General features: G+C 41.8%; 3 protein-coding genes across 5 annotated transcripts in view; 1 reads left to right on the top strand and 2 right to left on the bottom strand.

Annotated features, from left to right (window-relative positions):
- itpkcb (inositol-trisphosphate 3-kinase Cb) overlaps window positions 1-12,372 on the bottom strand; it is a 17,177-nt gene extending 4,805 nt beyond the window's left edge. Inside the window, exons 1-2 of one of the 2 annotated variants that reach the window (XM_005742106.2) lie at window positions 11,889-12,372; window positions 8,122-9,455 (exon numbers count right to left, since the gene is read on the bottom strand). In XM_005742106.2, the coding sequence (XP_005742163.1) occupies window positions 8,122-9,285 (1,164 nt within the window). In that variant the 5' untranslated portion in view covers window positions 9,286-9,455; window positions 11,889-12,372. The remainder of the gene's footprint in view (window positions 1-8,121; window positions 9,456-11,888) is intronic. The other variant, XM_005742107.1, reaches the window with a different exon arrangement.
- A 994-nt stretch (window positions 12,373-13,366) lies between these two features.
- gfm1 (G elongation factor, mitochondrial 1) lies at window positions 13,367-26,610 on the top strand. Its single transcript, XM_005742105.1, has 18 exons — window positions 13,367-13,599; window positions 13,695-13,847; window positions 13,933-14,065; window positions 16,161-16,365; window positions 17,476-17,592; window positions 17,782-17,932; window positions 19,325-19,479; window positions 19,605-19,689; window positions 19,811-19,948; window positions 20,237-20,338; window positions 20,447-20,503; window positions 20,615-20,752; window positions 21,385-21,467; window positions 24,569-24,731; window positions 24,841-24,985; window positions 25,083-25,243; window positions 25,342-25,395; window positions 26,219-26,610. The coding sequence occupies exons 1-18, from the start codon at window positions 13,525-13,527 to the stop codon at window positions 26,348-26,350; spliced, it is 2,247 nt and encodes a 748-aa protein (XP_005742162.1). The 5' UTR covers window positions 13,367-13,524; the 3' UTR covers window positions 26,351-26,610.
- On the bottom strand, window positions 21,552-27,161 carry lxn (latexin). Of its 2 annotated transcripts, none has more exons than XM_005742103.2 (7): window positions 26,738-27,161; window positions 23,497-23,673; window positions 23,348-23,410; window positions 22,747-22,921; window positions 22,399-22,535; window positions 22,124-22,186; window positions 21,552-21,915 (listed from the first exon to the last, which is right to left on the bottom strand). In XM_005742103.2, exons 1-7 carry the CDS (start codon window positions 26,873-26,875, stop codon window positions 21,799-21,801), a joined length of 870 nt encoding a protein of 289 aa, XP_005742160.1. In that variant the 5' UTR covers window positions 26,876-27,161; the 3' UTR covers window positions 21,552-21,798. The 2 variants fall into 2 exon arrangements, with proteins under 2 accessions (XP_005742160.1, XP_005742161.1); XM_005742104.2 differs by lacking the exon at window positions 26,738-27,161 and adding an exon at window positions 23,856-23,999.
- Window positions 27,162-27,258: the final 97 nt, after the last annotated feature.

Here is a 27,258-nt window from a genome sequence, read left to right as displayed (position 1 = left end):
ATGTGTGTGTGTGTGTGTGTGTGTGTGTGTGTGTGTGTGTGTGTGTGTGTTTTACATTTCAGCTGATTAAGTCCTAAAATGCTTCTATGCACCAAACCGGTTTAAAGCACAGAGACAATTAGGTTAAAGGAGCAGAAAGAAAATTAGCACTGGGCAACAAAACCGGTTTCTGCGAGTAATAAAATGCAAGAGACCATAACCATAAAAGTTATCTTTTTACAACTAAATTATTTCTCTCTGTATGCGTGTGAGAGAGAGATTGCTCTTCCCTTTGCTCTGCATTCCTTCCCCCCGCTGCTCTTGGAAACTGTCACAGTAAAACAGTCTTAATCCAGGAACATAAACACACTGGAAACACTGCGTATGCGTTTACCTCAAATGAAGAAGAAGAAGGGGGAAAAAATGCTTCAAGTTTAAACTGTTTCTCAACCTCAGATCCCAGGATGGATAACAGGTTTAATCTTAACATGAGATGGCACGAAGCCTACAATAAAAAGAAATGCTGCTTAAAACAGAGGGCAGGTCACTACCAGGATTTTTAGCAAGAGGCCGAAGGTGAAGAGAGTCAACGAGAGACGGCTGTGGACTTAATCTCAAACGACACCCACAGATTTACCTTACTCTAACCTCAGCCTCGTCTGGGTGAAGAACAGCACTTCACCACATGTGACGTAAACGACTGAATTTTCAACATGACAAAAATTCCTCTTGCTCACTTAACTGAGCAAACCACACCTTCATTTGACCCACAGACAAACATTAATAGATGTGCAGGATCACAGTGATGAAACACTTCTATTATCTATTTTCTCTTTTCTCTCTTACTAGCCTGCTTATTTCCACTGCCTGTTGACACCCCATACAGTCTCTCAGGATGTGTTTGAGCTGATCTTTACCTTAACCCAAATCTCTGATTAGACTTCAAATAAATACAAATATCTCAGCCTATTCAGCAAAACTCCTCTTCTCTTTATTTGCAAAAAGAACGGTTATATTCAAACTCAAAGGGAAAATATCCAAATGAACCCACAACAAAAGCCAGCGACATTTCAACTTTCCAGTCAGGCAAGAAAACTGTCACCAGAGACTCTAGAAAGACTCTTAAAATTCCCAAAACATGCTCGACCTTTATTTAAACATTTTTAGTTTACAGTTGAATATTTGACTAGATTTCCTGCCAGCTGTAATGACGTGCTGTGATTACTGATCACAGATAAATATTAGTTTTCTGAATGCACAAGTCCAGAAATACCATCCACCTGTGGCCCAAACAGAATCTGTTTACTTATCAAATCTTTTACTTCTTCTCCTCACTAATATTTAGTCATTACCAGCATCTGTTTCCATCTGAAAACCAGTTCAGTGACAGAAGGCCTGAGCGGGGAGAAACGTGATGCTTCAGCCTCTCTTCTTTCACTTCCCTCGTCCAGGTCAGGCTCTCTGATGGCCCTATGCTGACAGCTTAATGTGCTGCCTCTGTGGAGCTGAATGCACCTCCTTAACAGCAGATGCACTGCCAAATACTAATGCTGCTAATATTCTTGTGGACATTAAGGCGTTCTTAAAAGGGTGGTTTGATAAATGTTCAGAAGCCCATCAAAGAGCACATAAAGAGCTTTCGACGTTTCAGCTTAAAGCGAAGAAGCCGTCCCACACACACACAAACACGTTTTAAATGCTGAGGTCACATTTCACCCCACACAGTCAAACCCTCGCCATCTCCACTTTCTTTTATATAACTCATGAAAACTGTACACATAACACAAACATACAAAGTTATCATATCAACCCCCATTTGAGGTTATTTTTAATTTTTTTCTTTGAAACAGACAGAGATCCCTTGCTTTTACCACTTTCTTTTTTTCCCCCTGTAGTGCTCCCATCCCTTCTTCATATTTCCTAGACCTATGGGATGCAATTCCAGGAATGTCACCGGCCCTAACACTTCCCAGCACAGCAGACAATGACAACAATGGCGCTGCTAAGAGACGTTACAAGGGCCATGAATGTTCTGCTTTAGATGTGTAAAGACGAGGAAGGTGTTTCACTGCCACTTCAGTAGCCCTTTAGTGGCGATTTTCCAGCATATAAAAGAAATAAGTGCCCACTAAAGAAGACTCACCAGTTAACAAGGTATTTTTTTTAAATTACTCAAAAATTAAAACACATCTTTGCTTGTAAAATTGTCAAAAAAATAACACGAGTAATGTAACAGACTCTTTGCCTTGAAATATATGTAGACCATTTGTGGCCATGTGCACAGCCACCACCAAAGGCCACTGTGGTCAGGAGAAAAAGACCCATCTTCAATAATTATAGCCCATAATGAGGCCTGTAATGATCAGCTGGGTAAAACAAGTTGTGGGAGCTACTTCAACTTTTGGTGCTATTAAATTATAATGTTAATATTTAGTACACCTTTCCAAAACCTTACTTTTTAGCTGTTATAGCAGCACTTGGTGTACAGCATGGTGAGCCTGCTGCTACTGGCTTACTGGCTTCTTAACCCAGATACAGTTCTTTGTGGCTGAACGCGAGCCAGATAGCCCTCATATGCTGTAACGGCTACAACAGCAATCTTTTTTTAATTTCTATCTGAATACCCAAGTCTCTTTGATACAATCTTCCCTTATATCATGTTTCTGAGGAAGCATGACATCAGCGTACATTTATAACAGTGGCTGAGGTAGGTTAAATTTGAATCAGTATCTCTGCTCTCTCAATAATTATTTTTGGACCCTTTTCTTACCTGGCAAACGGAGCAGTAGCGGAGGAGGAGGCAGGTGCCGACACAGATACACACGACCCCGGAGACGACGCGAGAACGCAACCAACACAAGATGCTGCCCCCCGCCATCAGGACAGGGTCTCTTAAATCAAACGTCAGGGACGCGTGCCTCCCTGTGGGCGTGAGATCCTTCACAGTCATCTATAACGTCCTTTAACTCAGTCCACTGTCTGCTCGGTCTTCCTCTGGTAAATCACCTTTAGTCAAGCTGTCAATTTTTGGTGTTTGTTTGTCTCCTTTATCGCCCGATAAATAATCACTCGTGCGTCTCTACAACCTCCTTTTTGTCACTCTAATTCACAATTTGCACCCATTGCAGAATTTTAGTACTCCACCCTTTGATTTCTTCACGCTTTCTCAATTTCTTTGTTGCCGTCATCAAACATATCCACCAAGTGTCCTAAGGCTGTCCCTTTTCTGGCTCTCGCCACTTTCTGCCTGTTTGAACTAGTCCTGTTACTCGCAGTTCATCCCTGAAATCATTCACCCCGTCTCCCCGAAGGCGCAAATCCCCCACTCTGCGAGCCGTCTTCGCTTTCTCCCAGTGTAAACCTTTGTTTCTCTCCTGTCTCACTCTCTCATCCTCTAATCCCCTCTGGGCCTATCCTGAGCCTCATGCTTAGCCAATCTCCTGCCAGATTCAGTGCAGGTGGGGGTAGAGCCAACAACCATTTCCATATAGTCCCACAGCTCCTCTTTTGTCTGCATGATGAGGTCTTGACTACTATGCGGCCTACGGAGTTGTGCGTTTGTGCACGGGGACAAAACTAAACCTGTCAAGCGACAGTCAGCTACAAGAGTGACGCCATACTGTATGCAAACCCGAACCGTGTTTTCAGGTACTCTTAGAGACCTTTTCTCAAAACTACTTTATATAAACCACATCCCTTTCCCTTCACTCAAGTCTTCAGAGCTCATGAAGCTCCACTGTGGTGGGCCAGTGAACGCACAGAAGATGGCACCGGCTTCAACCTCCGCCTGAAAACCATCTGCAGAAAACAGACTCACATGTCTCTTTTATCTGATAATATTTGAAATGTTTATTTGCATGTGCCAGAAACACAGTATTACGTCATCAGCTGATATCACTGACAAATGAAAATACATTTTCCTGAATACTTGGAAGTATTCGACCTCTTATACCTACATTACATCTCAGTGTGTTGTTTAATGATTTTCCACTAACGACCGATTCTATTTGCGGAGCACATTTAACTATAAAAACATTATTTTGGCAACTCTTATTTACATAAAATCTGATATAGTTCCAGTGAAACCTTGAGCTAAGAAAAGCAGCTCACTTTCCAGCTCGCATATTAGGCATTTAATTTGCAGATTTATGAGTGAAGGACTCCTTATATGGAACTGTCATTTTTGGTAACAGCTTTCTTCAGTAAAAAATGAGCAATATCTCACTTGGGAGTCCATTAAATGTATTGGCTGGTTAAGTCGGCTTTTTGCTTGTACTTTACAAACCACACTAAAAGTTTGTGTTTGTGCATCAAGCCATAATAACAAAATTACTTATTTATACACATGAGGACATGTGTGGGGGTTATGGCATATATGAGCAAAATTTGATTTGCTGGTTTAGAAAGGATCAATGACAGCGTTCTAGCTTTTATGACAGGAGGTTAAGTCTCACTGCTTTCCAGGTTTTGGATTTTTTTTTGTGTTCTTTAACTGTATGCACGTCTTTTAATTTTATGTAATGAAGGAAATGATGATCCCCCACCCCACCCCCTCCAAATGCTGTGAGTACTTTTACTCAAAAGCTGTTGGTCTTGTTTTTTTGTTTGTCTTTTGTTTGTTTGTTAAAAACGGGGGCAGTGTACAGTGTACATTGTCCATAGTGTGAATGTGCCAGATGAAGTCATACAGGCTCATTTTCATATCTTGTCCCTGGGAGATGGATGGAAATAATAGACAGTAATAGGAAAAACAAAAGTGCAGAAGCACGTATTCAGAGATAAGATCCGGAGCATAACCATATAACATTAAAAATGTCACACATTGCAAAAACTAAAGCACATGCGCACAGTTACAAAAACAGAACAGCGACCTAAAAAATACTCCAGAGACAACATGTTTAATGATCCAGCTAGGCACAGTTTTATAGGTGTGATATAGGGTTAAGAGATATGATGCTCTTTACTTCCTTAATAGATTGTTGATAAGAAACAGCCAACGTTCCAAAAGCAAATGATTTGCTTGGAAGTAATGGAGAATTTTTACTCGAGGCGTTGATACTCTGAATCTGGTGCTTCCTGCACCACTGGATTTTATTTCATTGCGGGCGTTACATCTTAACCCGATACATCTTGTATCAGGTAATTCTGTGTTGTGCACATAAATACATAAAAGCGAAGCTAACTTTTAACTAACGTGGACTTTCCTGTATCGTGGATTTTGTGTATAAGTGCTGTGGGAGTGATGTGTGGGACGGAAAACAAGTCTGCAATTGTGGCTCATGAGTGAATAAGCATGCATAAATAAGAATAATCATCAAGTGTAGGCTACGTGTTCAAAGTTTCGCTGCATCTTTTTCATCTGTGCGCGCTCCTTCTTTTGTCTGCTTACTCTAATTTTCCTCTTGTTTTCCGTTCCACTGTATGTTTCACAGTGTGTTAAGAGGAAAATATTAAGCCTTTTTATATAAGTGCAGGCAAACTGTAGAGGGAGAAAGAGTGTCTCACATGGAAGACATGATCATGTAAAAATATCGGCGCTGCTGTGCACAGCAGACGTTGGCAGGAATTTATATCTTATAGCATTCAAATGTCAGGGACAGAGTAGACACTGTTGGTGGAGCGAACAACACAAGGAGAAAAAAAAAACACCATATATGGCAAAGACGTTGCCTAGCAACCGGCTCAGCCTTCAGCCCAATTTTCCATGACACACAATGAACTCTGAATGCAAGACGGCATCGCTCTGTGTGTGTGTGTGTGTGTCTGTGTGCGTGCATGCGCGAACAAGTATCTGCTCACGTCACCTCATGAAGAAAATGTTAGGTTTGTTTGTGAGCTGACGGCACGGCTACACACACTCCCTCTTTCTATTAATTACAACAAACAAAAGCGTTTTCCACACAGCTGCACATATGACAAAACATGCCCATTAAAACCAGCTCTTATCAGAAACCACAGGCCAGCGTCATCCTGTTTGTTACAACAACTCAAGTGCAACTACTCAGGTTGCTCACTTCCTGCGTGTTGTTATAATAGCCAGGAAATTACACTGTCCGCTGTCCTGTTCACTCAAAACATGCAATATGTGAATCAATATGTTTGCAGAAATGTGTATCTGAACGTGACAGAGGTATTTTATGGACTTTACACTAAACGAATGACTGACAAAGGGGACGGTAAACATGAGGGGGTATTATAAATTAGAGGCGTTTTATTTTTTATCATTTTCAAGCAAAAACTCTTCGTTTTTCCTTTTTGAATGCGAGGATTTAAAGTGTTTCTGTTTTATAGCACTGCTTGCATGTTAAGACTGCAGAACATAGAAAAACAAACATCTGAAGATACCACACTGGCTTCTTAGAAGAGATTAAGGTGTGGTTTTTCTCATTTTTTTGTGATGTTTTACATTTGAAACAAGTCGAAAGAATGTTTGATCTCAACTAAAGCTGCGACAGTAACAGACAAACTTCTGTGGATAAAATGTTCATCTTTCAGTTGGTTGAGATCACTAGATGGGTGGACTCGATATGGATGTTATTTTTATACTTAATCTAATTAAGCCATCGTGACACGAGTTATATTACGTTTTTGCTGAACTTTGTTTTGTAAAATCATGCATGAAGGAAGAAAGCTGCCCACACTGTCTTTATTTTGACATTTAGATCCTCACTCACAGGAATAATCAAATCATTAAACATCAACTGGAGCTTGTCTCCACCTCACGGTGGTCTCAAGAGGCCTGTGTTTGGTGCAGCTCTTTGAGAAGGACTAAACAATTTGGAGAAAAGCAAAAGTAATATATGTTAAAGAGGAGACTCTGGGGTGGTCTAATGTATGACCGTGAATTTCAAAGTGCATCAATTTTCATGGGTGACGCATTTCTCAATCTTTCCTGATCTATGAAAATGAATAAATAAATTAAAAGGGTGGGTTTTCCGCCACATCCACCAGAAGATCATTATGTCCTGGGCATCGCAGTATGAATCACAACACTGACAGCTGAAAATCTTTCTTGGTAATGTGGCCCTGCATGAAAACCTGGACATTCAGCATTCACAGAGCTACCGTGATGATAAGAAGATACTGATAGACACATCCTGTTTTTAAAGCATTCCATGCATGGTAGTCAACAGTGCATCAAAGCTTCCTGATACCGGAGGAAATCATCACAACTTCCTACTAAACTTTAAGCTACTTCTCCCGGACGGAGGAGAGGAAAATCTGTAAGCCTCTTGGGGCTGCAGGCTAAGCTCTCTAATAACGAAGGCTGGTCACAGCTCAAAGTGCTGACTGTAAACGAATGACGAGCAGTTAAGAAATGCATTCAAACAATGTTTAAATGGTCCTCAGGCTGAGCTCATCAAAGCCATGCGATCATGTGGCATGGGTGATGGAAGGACACAGAATTGGGGGCTGGCAATAATAACCATTTTCCTCTCCTTTGGGTTTAAATTTGTTACAGTCATGTCTCATTATCAGGGCAGTGTGAGTCAAAGCCTTCTACCACACATGACACACATTAGATCAAAAGTCTCTCCTGAATGAATGGGCCCTTTTCCCCTCATTTGCACCACAGCAGCTGAAAAATCTCCACCTCCTGACAAATAATGACCGTTTATTATCAACGTGACACATATTAAACAAATTTCTTTCCTTGACTGTCTTTATAGCACCAGCAGTGACTGACACACCTGCTCTCACACACCGTTTACATTTGATGACAAAATAAAGTGTTTGTGGTTGAGGTTGACACAGGTCTCAGGAATGTTTACTGTACATTTCCTATGCAGGGTGTGTGTACTACATTTTAATATGTAATACCTAGTCAGTTACCGACTTGTATCATTTTCTTTTTGATTGATTTTCATTTTACAATGAGTTCCAGTGTGGTCACACCTAACAACATGTTTGTTTATGGAAAGAATAGCTTCAAATACTGTAATGCCATCATATATGGTCAATTGCACAATATTTGCATTACTCATTTTTTGGTAGCTGAAGCAGTAAGACCAGTTTATGGTTTCTTGTCAGAGTCCAGCTGAAGGTCTTTTAAAATATTTATGAAGAATATATTGCAAGCAACTGAACAGAAAACTTTATAAAAGTTGTCTGTTGCGGAAGAAGACTTGGATAGACACTCACCCCCGTCCCATCCTCCGGACTGCACAGAGACCGGCTGGACTCGATGTCGCTGCCTGTGAAGTCGTCCTCTGACTCCTCGAAGGACGAGGCGGAGGACAGGCCGATGGAAGAGGAGTTGGACAGCTTCCTGGGGGACCGCATCAGAGCGGGAGACCCTCCGCAGCCGCTGTCCGAGCAGGGGGACTCGTCGTCCGGTTGAGGCTCCAGACAGCCGGTGTTGGGCTCCATTCTCAGCAGGTTCGATGCAACCTGTGAGCGGTTCGGACTGGGGTCTCTGGTTATGATGAGCTTGGGTATGGTTCCTGGGAAACTTTGGCCTCCTGGTGGACTCTGGCTGGTCTGATCAGAGTCCGTTTGGCTCTTTGTTTCAACCGGGCAGCTGCTGTTCAGTTTGCCGGTCGCTTTGGGTGTGCATGAAACGGTGCTACAGTCGGTTTTTGTCATTGTAGCCTCGGCTTGATCGTCCCTAATTGAAAGTCCACAGTCCAAAAGTTGATCCGAGGCCAAACTAGACAAAATCCCCTCAGTGTCCGGGTCAGAGGTCTTCAGAGGGGGTGAGTTGGATGAACGCGTGCTATTTCCAGTTAATACTCGATCCTGAGACACAATGGGATCGTGGTTGCTTCCCCCCAGTGGCTTATCTTCCATGGCCCTCGTCTGGGGATCCGAGGCATTGTTCTTTCGCACGGGTTTCGGCTCCTCGCAGCCCGCGCCGCTGACTTCACAGCTCTTACTTTCCAAGCCTGGTGCATCGGATGAACCAGCGGTTGCTTCACGGTTCACGACGTGCTGTGTCGGTTCAGTATTTCCATCTAACCCGGATGGCGTGTCAAAACAACCCGCGGCTGCTCGCTGTTCCCCAACCCCCGACACCACCTCGTCCCTCGGCAACTTTCCTACTCTGTGGCCGCGGCGCGTTGCTGGATCTCCAGCTGCGTTTCCGCCACCCAAATCCGCTTCCCCCTGACTAGAGTCTCGCTTTCTCCTTCCCAAATACGACAGCACTTTATTTTTCATCGGATTCCTGTTTAACTGGTCACTTTTCGATTTTTCTCCGCTCCCAGGTCTGCGGATACGAAGTCGACGGGCTGTCTCGCCCGCTTTCCATTTCGCTCTGCCACGGGTGGCAGTGCTGTGCGATAGAGCAGAGCGAGTTTGGCCCATCCTGCATGCCGTAATAGTAGCAGTGACCCAGACACACCCTCAAAGTATGATTTAGAAAACAGTCGAAACTACTTAGCCAGTGACTCCATCAAGCAACGGTAATCCATTAATCACACACTTCAGTTAGTGCTATTGATCAATCCCTGTTAATCATCTGGGATTATACTGATCTGTGGAAAAAAGCAGATGATGTGTGATTTAGTAAATAAAATTGCAAGGACAATAGACAAATAAAACCCTAAACCCTTACCTTACCTTACCTAAAGAGTCCCCGATGACACAATGATAATACAAAAACAAACGCACATTTAAACCAGCGCTTGATTCAAGAATGCAAACTCGTATGTGCTTAATCACCCTTAAAAGTCACATATTATTTCCAGACGACAGGACAGAAACTGTCAGATAAAGGCTCACTGGAAACTGCACTGGAGTATAATTACAGGAAAATATGACAAGAACAAAGATTTAAATATTACAGGGGGGGCTGATGTGGGGGAAAACTGTAAAAGTTTCACTGAGATTTAGTCAGTTTCACCATTAGTCACGTCTGTCTAATACTGCCCTCCTGTGTCTGGACACGATTCATTTGTCCCAGTAAGCTTCATTTAGACTGCTATCCTTATGTTTCTTTCAAAAAATAAAAATAAAAATAAAATTTTTTCCCCCAATAGGGAATAGTGGTCATATAACAAAGCATTGATATGTCTAAATTAGGAGTTTAAATAGTCAGCATTACATAATTTGGACATTTTTCAAGGCAAAGAACAATCACTTTAAATTAATATGTCAGAATTTGATTATTTAAGAAGACAAATGTTAAATGCTCATCGCTGCAACAGCAAATTCGCCCATATAGATGGTCTACTTTTATGACGTAACTTGTTTCCACTGGTTAAAGGGTTAAACTATTAAGATCCCTTCTAACTTATCTTTATTCATGGACTTTACAAGAGTACTTTTGTCTATTCTGATACAGCATGCAAAATAACCCACTTTTATCTTATACTGGGCCTTGGTGCTGCCTGTGAAGTCATTTACTATCTGAAACACTCATAGATCCACTTCCCCTCCTCTTTAATTCAGATTTCTTCTGATTTGCTGCCCCTCATAAATAAATTTTTAAAAAAGTCTCACTACCTGTATAGAAAAGATGGAAGAAGGCGGCATGTCCTGCATACTTTGTAAAGGCCAGCAGAGGGCGACTCCTCTGATTTTTCTATATTTATTTTCAAGATAAGTTGGATACAATAAACACTTTATCCAATACTTGGGAAAATGTTTTGTTACAGCAGTTATTAATGTTATTTCTGATGTGTTGATGGTATTGGTTGGTAGTTTCAAGCCTTCTTGTGTTAAAGTCAAACTTGAATTTTTTGAAAATAATTATCTCCAATAAACGACTGTACAAGCTACCAGCCTACGGGGCTGCAGCCTCCTTTGGATTCTTCGCCTGATCCGCCTTGTTATCACGGTTAGTTTCAAACCACCAAGATGGCGACGGAAACAACGCTAGGCTCAGTGCTTCAAAATGAGAACTCATGAACAACAGGTGATGTCACTATGGCCATGTCCATCTTTTATGTACAGTGTACCAGCAGTTTGACGCTTCAGGCTGCTGGTAGGCTAACCCCACTTACTTAACTTTTGTTCCTTTGTTATTTTTTTAATTTGATCATTCACTATATATAAATAATAGAAAACGAGAAAAAGCACAGGTTGTTCCCTTTAATAATGCATTTACAGTCGTTCTAGTCAGCTATGTCAAAACACAGGTTCAACTTCCTCTATCTGCTCATAGGAATTGCTGTTTTGCAACATTTCTCATGTAAATACAAAAGACAGTAGTGTTTAAAAAGGGTCAAATCATGACTTTTCCTCTATCAGAAAGCCGTTTCAAGCCTTTCTGACATTATAAATGAAACACGGTGAGGTAAAGTGATTGTTATTTGCTGTGACAGCTCAAAAGGAGTGCTTACAGGAAATGAGACAGCAAGGATAACAAAGGAAAATACAGCTCATACAGAACCACACAGTTCACTATATTCATAATCCAAATAATAACTAATCCTATATAATGACTCACGCTGGCCTGTATAACTGTGAATGTTGTGCCATCCGCAGGGGCTCATACAGTGACACATAGTTTATGGGAAGTTGATCATTTCAAAACAAGTCTTAAAAAAAACCCCAACAAAATAAAATAAATTTAAAACGACAACAAAAACAACACTCCCTTAAAATAGATCTCAGGGTGATAAATGGCAGTAAAGCACTGCCATCAAAACCACTCATCTGTTTGTTCAATCAGCAGCGTACACTTTGTGGCTAAAATGGAAAACACAGCCAATCTAAATGAAGAGACTTATCAGTAAGTCATTTGTTTAAAGGGCGGTTTAACACACACTTTCAATTTGAGCTTGGGCAGCACTAGAGCTTTTTAAAATCCTGATTTTAACTTGGCCCTAAATTAAAACGCCCCTACCAGTTTCCTGTGATCAAACAATAAGAAGAGACAAGTCTTATCTGCGCGTTTTCAGCCAAGCAAAACAACCAAACGGATAAAAAACACACACATACACAAAAACTTGAGCTAATCTTACCTGACTGATCCTGAAGTGCTCCTCCGATGGTATACAGTTAAAAATAGCTGACAGGGATGCAGAGGTTTTTAAAAACTCCTGGCAGGACGTGAAAATGATGATGTGTCTGTGATCATGAGCTGTTCAGCTAGTGTGTGCGAATCGCTGCTGCACGAAGTGAAGTATCAGCATGTGGTTAAAGTAAAAGAGGAAGCGCTGGTAAAACGGAGGCAAGTGTCGTTAACTTTCAGGCTTAGTAACTTCCAGAGACACCTGAAGTGGCACAAGCTAACGAGCTTCCAAACGACAAGACGTAACGGCCACAAAAAAAACAAAAAAGAAACACGATTTAGCTCAGTTAAAAACGCAACCACGACCACAAGTACGGTAAATAAGAAAAGACCCAAGAAGAAGGCGACCAAACAAAATGTTGTCACCCAAAACAATCTTTATTATGTCTAAGAAAACGTCACAAACCTACTCAAAATGATCCGACGGTGGCCTACAGGTCATTTAATGGAGTTACCTTCAAGTGCACCACGAATTTTGGCTTTTTAGGCGCTAAAGAAAAACCGTTAGTAACCTTTACAATTGAGAAAGGTTAAATTTTTTTTAGTCTGATAAAACAAAAGCGTAAACATCGTAACAGCAAGGTAGCTTAAAAAATTATATTTGCATTTTTTTTGTGTTTGATAGTCAAGAAATACCAAAGTTGACCATCCAGAAATAATTTGGGATTTCTTACATTTAGAAGTATGGGATGGAAATTTGTTAATGCCCGTGATTTCTTTTTATCTATCTGTAAGTAAAAATGACAACGTAATATGCTGAAATTTCAATTTAATGACTAAAATTTGGAGTTTTCAGATGTAAATTGAAATCTTGAGATATTACCTCTTTTTTTTTTCTTCAGTATCGCACACTAACTGCTAGTGCTGTTAGTGTGCTACTGAAGAAAAAATTGGTATTGATGATACCAAATAAATACAAGGCCATCATTGCCGATACCAATACTGATGCCGATACTTTTAACTTATAAAGGTGGCTTATGAAGGGAAGAGCAGTGTGTAATGATTTATGAGATGAATCATCATTAATTCTGATTTTAACGACTGTGAATTTAATTTCCACAATAATCAGTTAACACAACGAAACACACCTTTCAACTTGTCATGTATTTTGAAACTGGGTTACTTTAAGACCTGGAATGTAAATGTGCTTGCTTATAAAGCACTTTGGTTCAACTTCTGTTGTTTAAATGTGCTATAGGTGATAAATAAAATAGACATGACAGTCAACACAAAGGTTCAGATATTTTTCATGTGCAAGTTGGAGATATATTTTTTATTTCCTAAAAAATAATTCTTCAAACAGATAAATTAAGATTCGTGGCTAAACACGTTTGGCTTTTCAAAACACGTTAACATTTAAATAACATTAAAAGAAAGAAAGGGGACAAATAAATAAATAATGCGTTTTAAGAGAAAACTTAAACGTTTGTGATTTTGGTACTTCTGGGCTTCCGTAAACCCGGAAGCAGTCGTTTCACAAGCAGCTAGGGTCCCGGCGTGACTTTCACCGGGGTGTCAGCAGCACCGGGGTCATCTAAACAGGGCAATACTACGACCAAGCTGTACTCCACTGAGCTGTTGCCGAGATGAGGGTGTTAAAAGCAGGCATGTTTTTAGCTAAAACGCATCTTTCGGCGCGAGGAACCGTCACACTTAAAAAGGTAATATTATCTAACCCGGGTCTGCTGACTTGACCTCAGTCCAGTTTGTTTCACAGTCGGTAGATCGAGTGAACTGGGATGTTTCATATCCTCAGGTGCTCATCAACAGCTGCCGGAGCTGCTCCTCCGGTGTCTTTCCAAGCGAGAGGATCCGCAACATCGGGATCTCCGCTCACATCGACTCTGGGAAAACCACCCTGACCGAGCGCGTGCTCTACTACACCGGCAGGATAGCAGAAATCCATGAGGTGAGTCCGTTTCATTGTCTTTATCAAGCTCTTTTTTCCGTTTAGGTGAGGCTCACGAATGCTTTCCCTCACCTGTGTTGTTTAGGTGAAGGGGAAAGATGGCGTTGGAGCCACTATGGACTCCATGGAGTTGGAGAGACAACGAGGCATCACCATCCAGTCAGCTGCTACATACACCGTGTGGAAAGATTACAACATCAACATAATTGACACGCCAGGTAATTAGACATACACCTAGTAAAAATGTAACTCATTACTGTGGTGCTTTGTGTAACTACAAAGTAACGTTTGCTGAGGTGAGCTGCACAGGTAGGGTAATTTAGTATTACCTGTTCATTAACTGTCAGTAAATGGTCAAAAATGAATCGACAGACTGATCCGTACTCACTCCAGAGCAGTTTTTACCTCTTGCTCTGCTACTAGTGTAGAGGAAGTGAGGTCAGCTATGAAGATACTTACCTGTGTAGGTATTGAGATGTCTAGGAGAGAAGACAATGGACCGTTTTGACCAGATTGTTTAACACAGTCTTGGAGAGTGAGAGGATGCCTGAAGAAAAGAGAAGTGTATTAGTATTGATTTTCACAAAAAAGGGTGATGTGCAGAGTTGTAGTAACTACAAAGAATAAAGTTGATGAGCCAGACGGTAAAGCTAGGGGAGGGAGTTGTTGACACTAGGTTAAGAACAGAGGGGATGATCAGTGAGCGCCTTAATTTTTAAAAAGAGCTCTACAGATATATTTGATTTTAGAGGGTTGATAGAGAGGTATAGAGGAGGTCAGAAGGAGTTGCACTGTGTCTTTTTTGGATCTAGACAAGCATTTGATGGGGTGCCAAGAGATACCGAGGAAGTCGGGAGTGACGGGGAAGTATGTGAGGGTGGTGCAGGACATGCATGAGGACAGCAAGGCAGTGGTGATGTGTTGTAGGAGTGACAGATGGGTTTGACTAGGCCCATCCAAAACCTTCATTTTATTTATTTATTTATTTATTTATTTATTTATTTTTTGAGCCAGTCAGAGGGGGAATTGCTGGTGTGTTCTGCTGAAGAACCCAAGTGCTCTTGAGCTTCAGGGCAAAACTCATGGTCAGACATTCTCCTTCAAGATTTTCTGCAAGTTGTTCAAATCACTCCTGAAGCAGCCTCATTTCCCTATGTTTTTTGGCAAATGTGAGAAGATCCTTTGTTGAGTCATGAACTTTGACCTTAACTGAGGCAAGTGAGGCATGCAGACATTTTTCTGGGTTTTTTTTGTGACCTCCTGGATGCGTTGTCAGGGCACTCTTGGAGTTCACCACTGTTTTCTCCATTTGTGGATGATGCCTGTCATTGTAGTTCACAGGAATCCAATATAAATGGCTTTATAACCATTTCCAGACTGATAAATGTCAATGACTTTGTTTCTCAGCTTTTGACATGATGTGAGATGCGTTGCTTTTTGAGATCATTTAGCATCACTTCACTTTGTCAGACAGGTTCTGTGTCAGTGATTTGTTTATTCTACAGTAGAAATTAGACTTGTTTGTGGGTAATGAAATTGAAAAGAATGTCGTTAGACAGTTAATGATGTAACGAGGCAGGGGATAATACATTTTCACAGCACTGATGTCATTGGTTGGTTTTCCTTCTGTCCTGATCAGTTTATTTGAGTCACGCGGCTCAAAAACACAAAACAAAAACACACATCCGATATCAAAATCGGTTGATATTTTTGTTTGTTTTAGCTCTCTATAAAACTGCAACAGCATCAAAATCCAGCCTTGCTCAGGCTCTTCTTTAAAGCCTTTCTAGTATTCAGGTAATATTAGGCTTTACTTTGTTGTGTGGTTTGCCACAGAAGCCACGTGAATTAAAATTAAAGTGTGCTGTAGTCTTCGCACCTTAGTGGTGTTGTAGAGTGAGGCGTGATTGTTTATTTGTAATGTATTTTAAACATTTTTGTGCACCTGAGGATCTAAAGCTGCTCACATTGTCTGTTTGGAAGTGGAAAAGTGATTCAGAGCTGATGTAATTGTAACTTTCCTCCACCAAAAATTTAACAGAGGATAAAAGTTGAAAGAACTTTGAATGTTATAGTCTCACGTAAAAGCCAGACATTTTTTTCTCAACAGAGAGTGTCAGTGGCCCCGAGTCATCTATGTTGTATGTTAGCATTTCTATCATTTAATCAGAACCAGTCATGCAGTTGCAACGTCCCTGCTTTGATCATTTTTTTTCTGTCAACTCTTTAACAGCGGTAGAAATGTGAAGGGGTGTGAAGGTACATTTTCAGCACTTTCATTTTGAGTGCGTCTGAACTCGATGTGCCTCACAGGTCACGTGGACTTCACCATCGAGGTGGAGCGTGCGCTGCGCGTGCTGGATGGAGCCGTGCTGGTTCTGTGCGCGGTGGGAGGCGTCCAGTGTCAAACCATGACGGTAAACAGACAAATGAAACGCTACAGCGTCCCCTTCCTCACCTTCATCAACAAGCTGGACCGAATGGGCGCCAACCCCGGACGAGCCCTGCAGCAGATGAGGTACGGTTTGTACACACACGTCACACAGAGAGAACAGTCAGACGCATCGGCATGTTTGACGTTACACCACAGGGCTGAGGACTGAAGAATAACGTGTATGGACTGGATGAGCAAACAGCTTTGAAAGGCTTTGAGACGTCGGTAGAAAAACTGAGGAGAGATTAGTTCTGCCACCTTTACAACCTACGCAAAATTGAAGCATAAACAACTTATCTGAAACCACATCTTGACCTGGTGTGCATAACAAGCATAAACGCACAGTATGCTCATGGTGAGAGCATGCTTTAAAGACAAGTTATTTAAGGAGTAGCTGACTTCCTAAGGTCTCACTTGCATAGGCCCATGTTCTCCAACATGAATGTCCTCTTCAGGCACCACGATTGGTGCTTTAAGCAGTTTTTAACTGGATAATAATACAGATTAGGTGATAATTGTATTAACTTATCAGCAATGTGTGTATTTAACATTTCCATTACCAAACCATGTGACTTAATTCTACTTATACTTTTAAGATATCAGCTGAGGGGCCACAGTGACCTTCTTGGATGGACCTGGGTGCCTTTAAAGGATGTATTATAGGTTGCAGTTTAAAAAACAAAATCATAAACTCCCTAAATCCTTAGAGGTAACTTGAAAGTGATCAAACACACTGTAGTTGGACTTTTATTTTTAACTCTATGTTTCAGTCTTCGGATCTTTAGCCAGAAGAATCCCTTGAGAAAATGTAGACCAGTCCTTGTATCTCAGCTTTTTCATGTCTGCCAGTCTGGCAGTGTTAAGTGTTTCATTAATGCAGCAAACACAAAGACTAACTTGTTAATCAATAATACAGCTTGTAAATGCAATAAAACAAATATATTTAACCCATATTCCACATTGCACACTAGATTGCAGTGTAGTAATCAATATTTTTCCCCTGTCTGTTTGCACATTTGGTGTATTCAACGTTTCTTTTCCTGGACTTTTATTATTTTATTAGTTTGCATGAAATCAAAGAGCAGTAAAATGTGAGAATATACAGGAGCTCTTTAGGTTCTTGCAGTAAGCAGCTGTGTGTTTCTTTCTTTGGATTTTTTCGCAGTTTTAAAGAAACTTTCTACTTTTTTTAAGATCCAAACTGAACCACAACGCAGCGTTTGTGAACATCCCCATCGGGCTGGAGGGGAACATGCGTGGCATCATTGACCTCATAGAGGAGCGGAGCATGTATTTCGAAGGACAGTTTGGGTAAGATGAATTTATGTGTAAATGGGTGGTTTTTATTTTCCCTCTGCCATGAATTAGACTTAAGGTCAGCTATTGTACAATTAAACTGTTGCGATCTGCATCAGTCCCATAGAAATTGTGGATAAGACCAAGTTTCCTTACGAGTCTGATCTGTATAAAATATTTAAAGCTGCGTCGTGCTTCCTGCAGGCAAACTATGCGCTATGATGAGATCCCGGCAGATTTTCGAGCTGAGGCCGCAGACCGCAGGCAGGAACTGGTGGAGTGTGTCGCCAATGCTGATGAAATCTTGGGAGAGATGTTCCTGGAGGAAAAAATTCCAACCAAAGATGATCTGAAGGTTTGAGAGACCAGTTTGTGTGAAATCTAACAGTGTCAACTAAACTCCAACAAAAACAAACAAACAAACAAAAAAAATCCTCAATTAAACCCGCTGGTATCTGAGGTATAGTCACTAGTTATTGGTCATTTCATTAGGTACGTCTGTTCAACTGTTCGTTAATCTGAATATCTAATCAGCCAATCACATGGCAGCAACTCAGTACATTAGGCATGTAGACAGGGTCAGGATGACCTGCTGAAGTTCAAGCTGAGCATCGGACTGGGGAACAAAGGTGATTTAAGTGACTCTGGATGTGGTATGGGTGTTGATACCAGCTTGGTTTCAGAAGCTGCTGATCTCCTGGGTTTTTCCTGCACAACCATCTCTAGAGTTTACAGAGAATAGTCAGAAAAGGAGAAAACATCCAGTGAGCAGCAATCGTCTGTGTGTAAATGCCTTGTTGATCCCATAGGTAAAAGATCAGTAGGGCAACAATAACTTAAATAACCACTTGTTATAACCAAGAAATGAAGATAATGAATGTACGTCACATTGAACCTTGTAGCAGATGGGTTACAGCAGCAGAAGACTGCAACTGACGGTACAACTTACATGAAAAAAGGTGCTGTGGTCTGAGGACTGTTTCTGCTGTGACATTCAGATGGTCCGAATTTGACATAAACGACATGAAAGTATTGATCCATCCTGCTTCTTATCAGCAGTTCAGTTTGGTGCTGATGTAATGGTGTGGGGGATACTTTGGCCTCTTAGTACTATGAGGAATGATTAAATGCAGCAGCCAACCTGAGTATTGTTGCTGACCGTGCAGGTTCTCTTTATGACCACTGTGCACCAATCTTCCAGCAGGATAACACATCATGTCACAAAGCTCAAATCATCTCAAACTGGTTTCTTGAACGTGACAATTAGTTCATTGTACTCAAATGAACACCACAATTCGCCGGATATCAACCTAGTAGAGCACCTTTGCGATGTGGTGGAACATGAAATTCACATCATGGATGTGCAGCTGATAAATCTGCAGCAACATTGCGATCCTCTCATGTCAACATGGATGAAAATACCTCAGGAATGTTTCCTTTGTCGTAAAGAATTAAGGCAAAAAGTGGGTCCAACCCAGTACTGTCAAGGTGTACCTAATAAAGTGACCGGTGATTGTATTTCAGACTTGATACAAGTGGTGGCGATCCAAAGAAGCAAACATATCTGAGAGTCAGTTTTGATCAGTCCGGAAATACCAAATTTGGCATCACCAGTTACCCCAAAGTTTGTATAGAAATCCTGAAAATCATTCAGAATTTTCACATCCAAATTTTGAGATTAACATTTCACATCAGCGAAGAGATAAAGGCATTTGTCTCAATCAGTTTTCACCTCACTGCCTTCCAGGCAGCAATCCGCCGGGCTACGGTGCAGCGTCTCTTCACCCCAGTGTTGGTGGGCACAGCGCTGAAGAACAAAGGTGTCCAGCCTCTACTGGACGCCGTCCTGGATTACCTGCCCAACCCCAGTGAAGTCAAAAACTACGCCATCCTCAATGAAGAGTGAGTATGAAGAGGAACGTCAGTTTGCATGCAAAGTGTCCTGAAACTGTAGATTTAAATCAAAATCAGATTAAAAGTTGTTTGTTTTTTTCCACTAACATTGGCGGGTTTTTCCACTCTGTTAGAGATTCCACTGAAACCAAAAAGATTCAAATGGACCCAACGAGAGACTCTGCAAACCCCTACGTTGGTCTGGCTTTCAAACTGGAGGTGATTCAGTTTGACAGAGAGCATCTGTTCTGTCTCATGTCCTCGTGATCTCTCTATTTCTGCACATTTGTGCAATAGAAATACTTCAGTTTGTCATGTTCTGCTATTTCCTGTCTTTCAGGCCGGGAGGTTTGGTCAGCTGACGTACATACGAGTGTATCAAGGCTGTCTGAAGAAGGGAGAATATATTTACAACACACGCACAAGCAAGAAAGTCAGAGTTCAGAGGCTCGTGCGTCTTCATGCTGATCAGATGGAGGTGAGAGCAAACTGGCGTTGCGTCAGCAGGCTGTGAGAGGTCACAGTTTTCCATCTGTGGTTTGCACATTAAACAGCAGAGCAGCATGACTGGTCAGAAAGATTGGGTTCCTCTTTTTGGCTTTAATCAAGTGTGTAGATATCAACCACATCCCCTGTGACACCAAAACAACATGTTTGCACCCATCTTCTATCAAAACAAGATGTGAAACTGTTTTTTAGTCATTCCTATCATCATTTTTTAAAAAACAATCATCCTGCTTTTTGTGCTCTCTCTCTGCTTTGAAAGGATGTGGATGAGGTTTATGCGGGAGATATCTGTGCCCTGTTTGGAATCGACTGTGCCAGCGGAGACACTTTCACATCCAAGACAACTGCTGACCTGTCCATGGTAAGAAGCAAAGGACACCCGAAAGACAAAGAAACCTGCTTCTTTTTAAAGTGTTTTTGTGCCTCATGAGAAGCATCTTCATTTGATGTCAATTTTTAACACCCACAGGAGTCCATTCACATCCCTGAACCTGTCATTTCCATGGCGATGAAGCCAGCCAACAAGGTAAAAATACTCGTTTAACCTGAAAGACGTGCCTTTTATTATAACTCTAGTCTTAAATCCACCTCTTTGTCATTCCATCATATTATTAATTCCTCTTGTGCGACTGAACAGAACGACCTGGATAAATTCTCTAAAGGAATCAACCGTTTCACCAGAGAAGACCCGACGTTTAGAGTGCATTATGACACTGAGAACAAAGAAACCATCATCTCAGGCATGGGCGAGCTGCATCTGGAAATCTACTCACAGGTACTCACTTAGACAGGTTGCACGTTTCATGGGACATCTCATCAAATCCATTATATAACGTGGGGATAATTATTTCATCTCCCTGCTGAATCTGTAAGTTTGCTCACTTAAAAAGAAACAAACGGGCTTGGATTGGTCTTGTAGTCCATTCCAGCCTCGTGCAGGTCCACACTCTTCTCCCTGTTGTGCATTGGAAAGAAACTGATTGTGTGGACAGGTGTGCTTTAAACACACAAGTTGATATCAGGAGTCTGTAATTGACTGATTGTAATCTGTGTGCCCAGTTTGGATGAAGGGGATCGAATACGTGTTTCGCTCAAGGACATTCAAATCAATTTCTAATGTTTATGTAACAGATTTGTTCCGTCTCTCTACTTTAGAAACTACTAGAAAAATTAGGCTGTTAATTTCTTTGTGAGCAAACTAACAAATTCAGTGAGGGAATCAAATAATTTAGTGAGTGTCTTTGGCCTTACCAGCGTTGCTTTATCTCAGGCTAATTTTGGAGTTTGGAGTAAAGTACTTCAGTAGTATTTCCATGAAGGCTTTAATTCTGCAAATTAACAGATCTCTGTTCTGAGTAACCTTTATGATCTAATCCAAGTTTATTTTTGCTCTTCTTTTTCTCTCAGAGGATGGACAGGGAATACAACTGCCCCTGTGTGATGGGAAAACCCAAAGTAGCTTTCAGAGAGACGATCACCAGTCCCGTACCGTACGTCCTGATAGTCTTTGTCCTTACGCGCACGCACATACAAGCACGCACATACAAGCACGCACAAAATACTTTGTCATTGTAAACAGTTTATTTAAGCTAAAATAGACCAAACACAGACATTTAAAACTATTTCAGTATATCATATACTTATGAGTTAAAGCATTTAAGAGTGTAAATTCTAGGTTTCAGCAGTAGATCTGTGCCTAGTGCTTGTAGCGTCATCATGAAAAAACAACAACAAAAAAAACCCCATTTATGCGCCAATATTTGACCCCACAAGATGTGAGGACAAATAAGTGGTCTTGGCTGTGTGATGAACACCCACAGATTAGTTAGTCTTTGGAGATTTTTCCCTTTCATGGCGGTGAGGCAGCCGCTTCATCTGCACCACTTTAACCCCCTCTGCAGGAGACCATGTAAACAGCATCTTCCAGTGAATGATTTCCTGTATCGGCACAGAAAAATGTCAGATCAGCGAGATCTCTGGATGCAAAAATGTGGCTCAGATTGAATAGCAAAGTTTAGCATGAGTGCAGTAAAGTGCATGTTTAATTTACTCCAACACAACACAAGTACCAAATCTATTAGGATTATAAAAAGTTTTATTTTAGCATTTCAGGCTTTTTAAAGACATTTTTTAGCCAAGTGTCTACCTGGGACACCATTTCATGCAGCAGTGTGTGACAGTCAAACTCCAGGTGGTCCTCCTCAGTTGTCTGTAGGAAACAAAAAAAAAAAAAAATTTTTTTAAGGCTTAATACATTTGTTTATATGGCCGACATAACCTGTCTTGTTTTACCACATGAAGGACTTTTATTGACCATCTGTATGTATTCAGTAAATCGTGCAGACATGGGGCTTAAAGGGGGGGGGGGGGTGATCAATTTCTTATAATAAGCTCATATTTAAATTTTTGTAAAGCACCTACCAGCTGAGTGATGTTGGCCACCTGAGCCACGTTGTACAGAGTGTTTTCAGTGGATTCATTCAGCATGATGAAGCTGGAGGCCAGAATGCCCAGATGCCAAAAAGGCTTCATGTCGGGCTCGATGTGACCGTGGCTGTCTGAGGGAAGTTTAGAGTTCTCAGTTACGTCTCATCTCAAGCGTCCTGCGTTCATGATGACAGCACTTGTGTTGTCAATGTTTAGAGGAACACCGCAGCACCGACAGTGTTGAAATGTCTGAACGCAACTGTTGTGCAAAATCTGACTTTCAGTGTTGATTGGGTGGAACTGCAGTAGCTTGGACAGTTAAGCCTGTTTTATTGGACTTACCTGGTAAGTACTGTGCAGACATCAGGGTTTGGTTGGTCTTGTATTTTTGGTATAGAGCCTCTTCTTGAGCTTTAATGTCAATTTTAAGGAGCTCCTCACACGAGGCTTTGACTTCAGGTGGCTGTTGCCCTTTTCCTTTTGGAAAGAAAAGCTCTGCAGAGCAAGTCTTTGTAGTCTGGAGTTAAACAAAACAAAGTTAGCAAAAAACGAATAGTAAAGGCATTCTTAGTGAGCAAGAAATGGGAGTGGATGTAGCCCAGATGAGTCGAGGTTGCACCACACCATCATACAAGCTAACATAAGCCTCCTTTTATAGGCTGTTTAGTCATTCTTGTCAGACCTGCTCACACTAAGCCAGACGCTGTGAGATTGTTTACCATACCTAAGATTTATTTGTAGGATCTTTCAATAGGCAGCAGCAAACACAGATAACGCTGTGTTTGGGAGTGGGTGAAGACATTTATTCAGATTACCTCCACCCTATTTGAGAGGTGGATCATTACTCTTTGTGGTTCTTAAGAAGCTGCAGCTGCACCCCCCCCATTATGTCTTTTTTCCTCACATTGTGGTTAAAAGAAAAAGAGAAAAAAGAAAGTCCTACATTGGTTATGATATCATTCACCGAGAGCTCCAGCTGATACTTTCTTCCGGAGTCTGCCACATCCTGAAAGAAAAAGTGGAAATTCAAGTTGTTGTTTTTTTTATTTACAGTGGCATATTCACATATTTCAGTGTTGAAGGTCAGCTGACCTCTGCGTTCCCACTGTGGACCGTCTGCACTCCGATCAGCCTGAATGGTGAACCGTACCGGGTGTTGAGGTAGTGTTGGACCACCTGAGCTGCCCTCCTGGCAGGGTAGTGATTTGGGTTCAGCTCGCCAGTTGCCATCACATCCTCCTCGGCTCCCTCCTCTGTCCGTGCCTTTATCTGTGGGTGGAAAGTGGAGGGAGAGGGAAAAGGAGTGAATGAGAACAGAAGATGGTTATTGTGCAGGGCTTCCAGTTCCTGGAGGACTTTGATCTTTAGGTGTGAGCAGCTATGTAGACAAACACAGCTTTGCTCACAACAGCCACTGAGCAATACAGGAAAGAAACCATGTGTTTTCTTACAGGGTGAAGTGATACGCAGCTGTGAAGTGTCCCAAACTGAATTAAAGTGGGGAGTGAATCTCTGCCAACTGGAATGTTTTTTTTCCCCCACAGTCGGTGTTCCGAGTCAGCTGCTCCTCGCGCAAATGGAAAGATAACTTCCCACTTCCTCTGACAGTAGAGTTCACTGAGGACTGCCCCTTTTTAAAGAGACAGAGCTCTTTTTAACACTTCCTCCTGACTAAAAAAAAAAAAAAAAGCAGCGCTTTGCAGCAAACAGACCTCTGCAAATGTTTGCAACTTAGTAAAGTAGGTCAAATTTGGTTATATAGTAATGGAGAGTTTCAGCTTCAGTTAAAATATGAAGGAAATGTTCACATTTTAGTGGATCGAGCTGGAGCTTAAGTATACTTGGTATTGGTACAATCTTATATTTGGAGTAAATTAAAGATCCCCAACAGACATATTTATAAATGCAATTTCATCAATCATCAGAAGTACTGAATAGTTAAAGTTACATCTCATCTTTCCTCATTAAAACAGCCTAGGATATGCAAATACTTTGTTATAAACCCAAAATAAAACTGTACATTGCAGTACTTAAACCTACTTTAGTTTCTTAAGAGTATTCTTGGTTATGTTGGTTCTTTGATTTGATTGGTGCATACATTTGGATCATCTACTTCCTGTTGTGTCGCTCTATGTTAACAAGTGTTCCCCCCACTCTCTCGTAGATTTGACTTCACCCATAAGAAGCAGAGTGGCGGCTCCGGGCAGTACGGTAAAGTCATCGGGGTCCTCGAGCCTCTCGAGTCAGACCATTACACCAAACTGGAGTTTGAAGATCAAACTGTTGGAACCAACGTCCCAAAGCAGTTTGTGCCAGCTGTTGAAAAGGCATGCAAACACTTTCATGTGGTCTCACAGAATAAGTTTTAAACACACGTGGAAGCGATTCCAAATTTAAAGTCTCGATTTTCTCCCTCCTTCCTCCATCGTGCTGCAGGGCTTCAAGGACGCCTGTGAGAAGGGCCCTCTGAGCGGGCACAAGATCTCAGGAGTCCGATTCCTCCTGGAAGACGGAGCGCACCACATGGTCGACTCCAATGAGATCTCCTTTATCCGCGCAGGAGAGGGCGCTCTAAAACAAGGTGAGGACGCCCTTCTGTTTGTTTTTTCCATTTGTGTCCGATTCAGCTGAAAAATATCTGGTTTATGTTGCCGCTGGGTTCACCGTTTTCTCCACAGCTATGGAAAAGGCCAACGCAGTGATCCTGGAGCCAATCATGTCCGTGGAAGTCGTTGCACCCCAGGAGTTTCAAGGAGCCGTCATTGCTGGAGTAAACCGCCGCCACGGCGTCATCACAGGACAGGATGGGGGTGAAGGATACTTCACTCTTTATGCTGATGTAAGTCCAGTAAATATAAACGATACAGTGCTTATCTCCAGTTTCACCCGCTTTCTTGTCCTGCTTTAACTCGAATGTCATCCTGTTTGTTCCAACAGATCCCACTAAATGACATGTTTGGTTACGCCACAGAGCTGCGCTCTTGTTCTGAGGTAAGTTCAAAATCATACAAAACCTGACGGTCAGGTAATGTTGAGGAATGAGTTCAATTAAAGTTTGTTTTTCAAATTATATCATAGACCATATGGTAGGTGTTTAATATGAGGTAAAGCCTCCTGTGGATGCGGTGAAAGTGGTCACCCGTCTGTGCAAAGACTGTATAAGTATTCAATCTGTTGTCAAAGAACTGCCCTCCATTTTTGGACATTTGCAGCGGTTGCGTTTGGCTCTGATAAGCATGCTGATCCTGCATGTCCCAGTCATCCTCGACAGGAAACTTGTTACAACATAATGCTGGTCAAGGAAGCATCTGGATATGCTCCTCATCCAGGAGGGCCTGCACTACTCTGGCAGCGTGGAGGGGTGGGGGGGGGACATCTTTCTGCTGAACCAGCTGCAGGGTGGGGGTACTGCCATAACAATGACTGGAGCTCATCTCAGGACGTCTGTCCAGTCACATTTCCATCAAGAACAATCAGATCAGAGCTGGTGCTCTAAGCAGAGGCTTGAACACGCATGTATGACAGTATGCAGTCTGCTGAAGCCTCCGCCTGCTATGTAGCCCATTTGTGCTACTTTGATAGCCTACAGCTGGAGTTCACAGTAAAAACTGGAGGCTTCTTGGATGAGTGCGTCAAGTGTGTTGATCAGGTCCTGGATTTTGGCAACTAGATAAGGTTCAAAGAATTTTTAGGGAGAAAGATTAGATGGATTGGAGATGTGCACGGACAAAAATAGAGGAAATTCTTGAAATCAGACATGGTTTGTAGAAGAAGACAGCTGAATTGCTAACATGTTGTGTCATTGTTTATTCAGGGGAAAGGAGAGTACACCATGGAGTACAGCAGATATCAGCCCTGCCTGCCCGCCACACAAGAAGAACTCATCCACAAATACTTGGAGGCTACAGGACAGCTGCCAGCGAAGAAGAACAAGTGGAAGAGCTGAACTCATCATTTTCTCCTCATCCTCAACCACGGCTCTACACAAAAACAAGATTTGACTTTCCTTTAGTTGTTTAATCCCCCCTCCTAATGTCTGCCTCACGTGGAAAGACTATTTATTACCTGCATTTTAGCAACAGTTAAGTCTGCAGGCAGCGTTTAAGCTCAGAGTTTTGACTTGAGCTTATAATGGCTTTTGTACTATGTACAGAAAGGTCTTTATGTTATAATGATTGCAACAAAGACGTATTACCTTCAAGTGTACTTGCATGAGTCTGTGTGTCAGTCATTGCACAATAACATCTTGGAAACATTTCATCCCTCCCTTCAAATCCAGCTACTAAGCAACACAAACCACAGCACAACAGTCGTCCACCGGGTTGCTCCTCACCTGCTCAGATTCATCCGCCGTCTCAGGTATGCTGTTGGGATGAGCTGACGTGTCCGCTGAGGCAGTCGGAGGGCTGATTGTCACGTCGGGAATCCCACTTACTCCCATTAACACAGCCAGAACGACGACGAGCCTCATTATTTTAAACGGACGCTGGGAGAAAACAGTAACGACTTCAGTGGAAGAGCGCAGGCGGGGAAATGACTGTCCTGTGAGAGTGGAGTTATGTAAAGAGGAGGAGGAAGCAGAGAGAAGAGACTGTCCAGATCCTGCTGTCTTCCCGCAGCAATCTGTATCCAAACAAACTGCTCCACTTTATCTGCTGTGCTCTCAAGCTGCAGGTGTGATTAATCAGAAAGCTTGGCGCTGGGCTGCTGTTTGTCCCTTAAATTTGGGGGAGGAAGACTTTTACTTTGCCAGATTAAACATGTTTCTGCCCAATATCAGCTTGCCAAAGGAAAAACTGAAAAAATGTTTAAAACTAGGTGGTCTGCATTTCACATTTTGTGAACAATAATTTT

Source organism: Pundamilia nyererei, unplaced genomic scaffold (genome assembly GCF_000239375.1).
Source record: "Pundamilia nyererei isolate P.nyererei 1_Seehausen unplaced genomic scaffold, PunNye1.0 scaffold00117, whole genome shotgun sequence".
Lineage (NCBI taxonomy): Eukaryota > Metazoa > Chordata > Actinopteri > Cichliformes > Cichlidae > Pundamilia > Pundamilia nyererei.
Note: the sequence above shows the minus strand (reverse complement) of the source record. Positions and strands in the feature narration are given on the sequence as shown.

Bases quoted from the DNA above. Each gene is read 5' to 3' on its own strand.
- gfm1 (XM_005742105.1), top strand. From the start codon at position 13,525: ATGAGGGTGTTAAAAGCAGGCATGTTTTTAGCTAAAACGCATCTTTCG. The intron at 16,366-17,475 runs GTACGGTTTGTA...ACTTTTTTTAAG, and splicing joins CGAGCCCTGCAGCAGATGAG to ATCCAAACTGAACCACAACG. The intron at 20,339-20,446 runs GTAAGAAGCAAA...TAACACCCACAG, and splicing joins CAACTGCTGACCTGTCCATG to GAGTCCATTCACATCCCTGA.
- lxn (XM_005742103.2), bottom strand. From the start codon at position 26,875: ATGAGGCTCGTCGTCGTTCTGGCTGTGTTAATGGGAGTAAGTGGGATT. The intron at 22,536-22,746 runs GTAAGTCCAATA...AACTTCCCTCAG, and splicing joins GTCTGCACAGTACTTACCAG to ACAGCCACGGTCACATCGAG. The intron at 21,916-22,123 runs GTAGACACTTGG...GTGCCGATACAG, and splicing joins TGCATGAAATGGTGTCCCAG to GAAATCATTCACTGGAAGAT.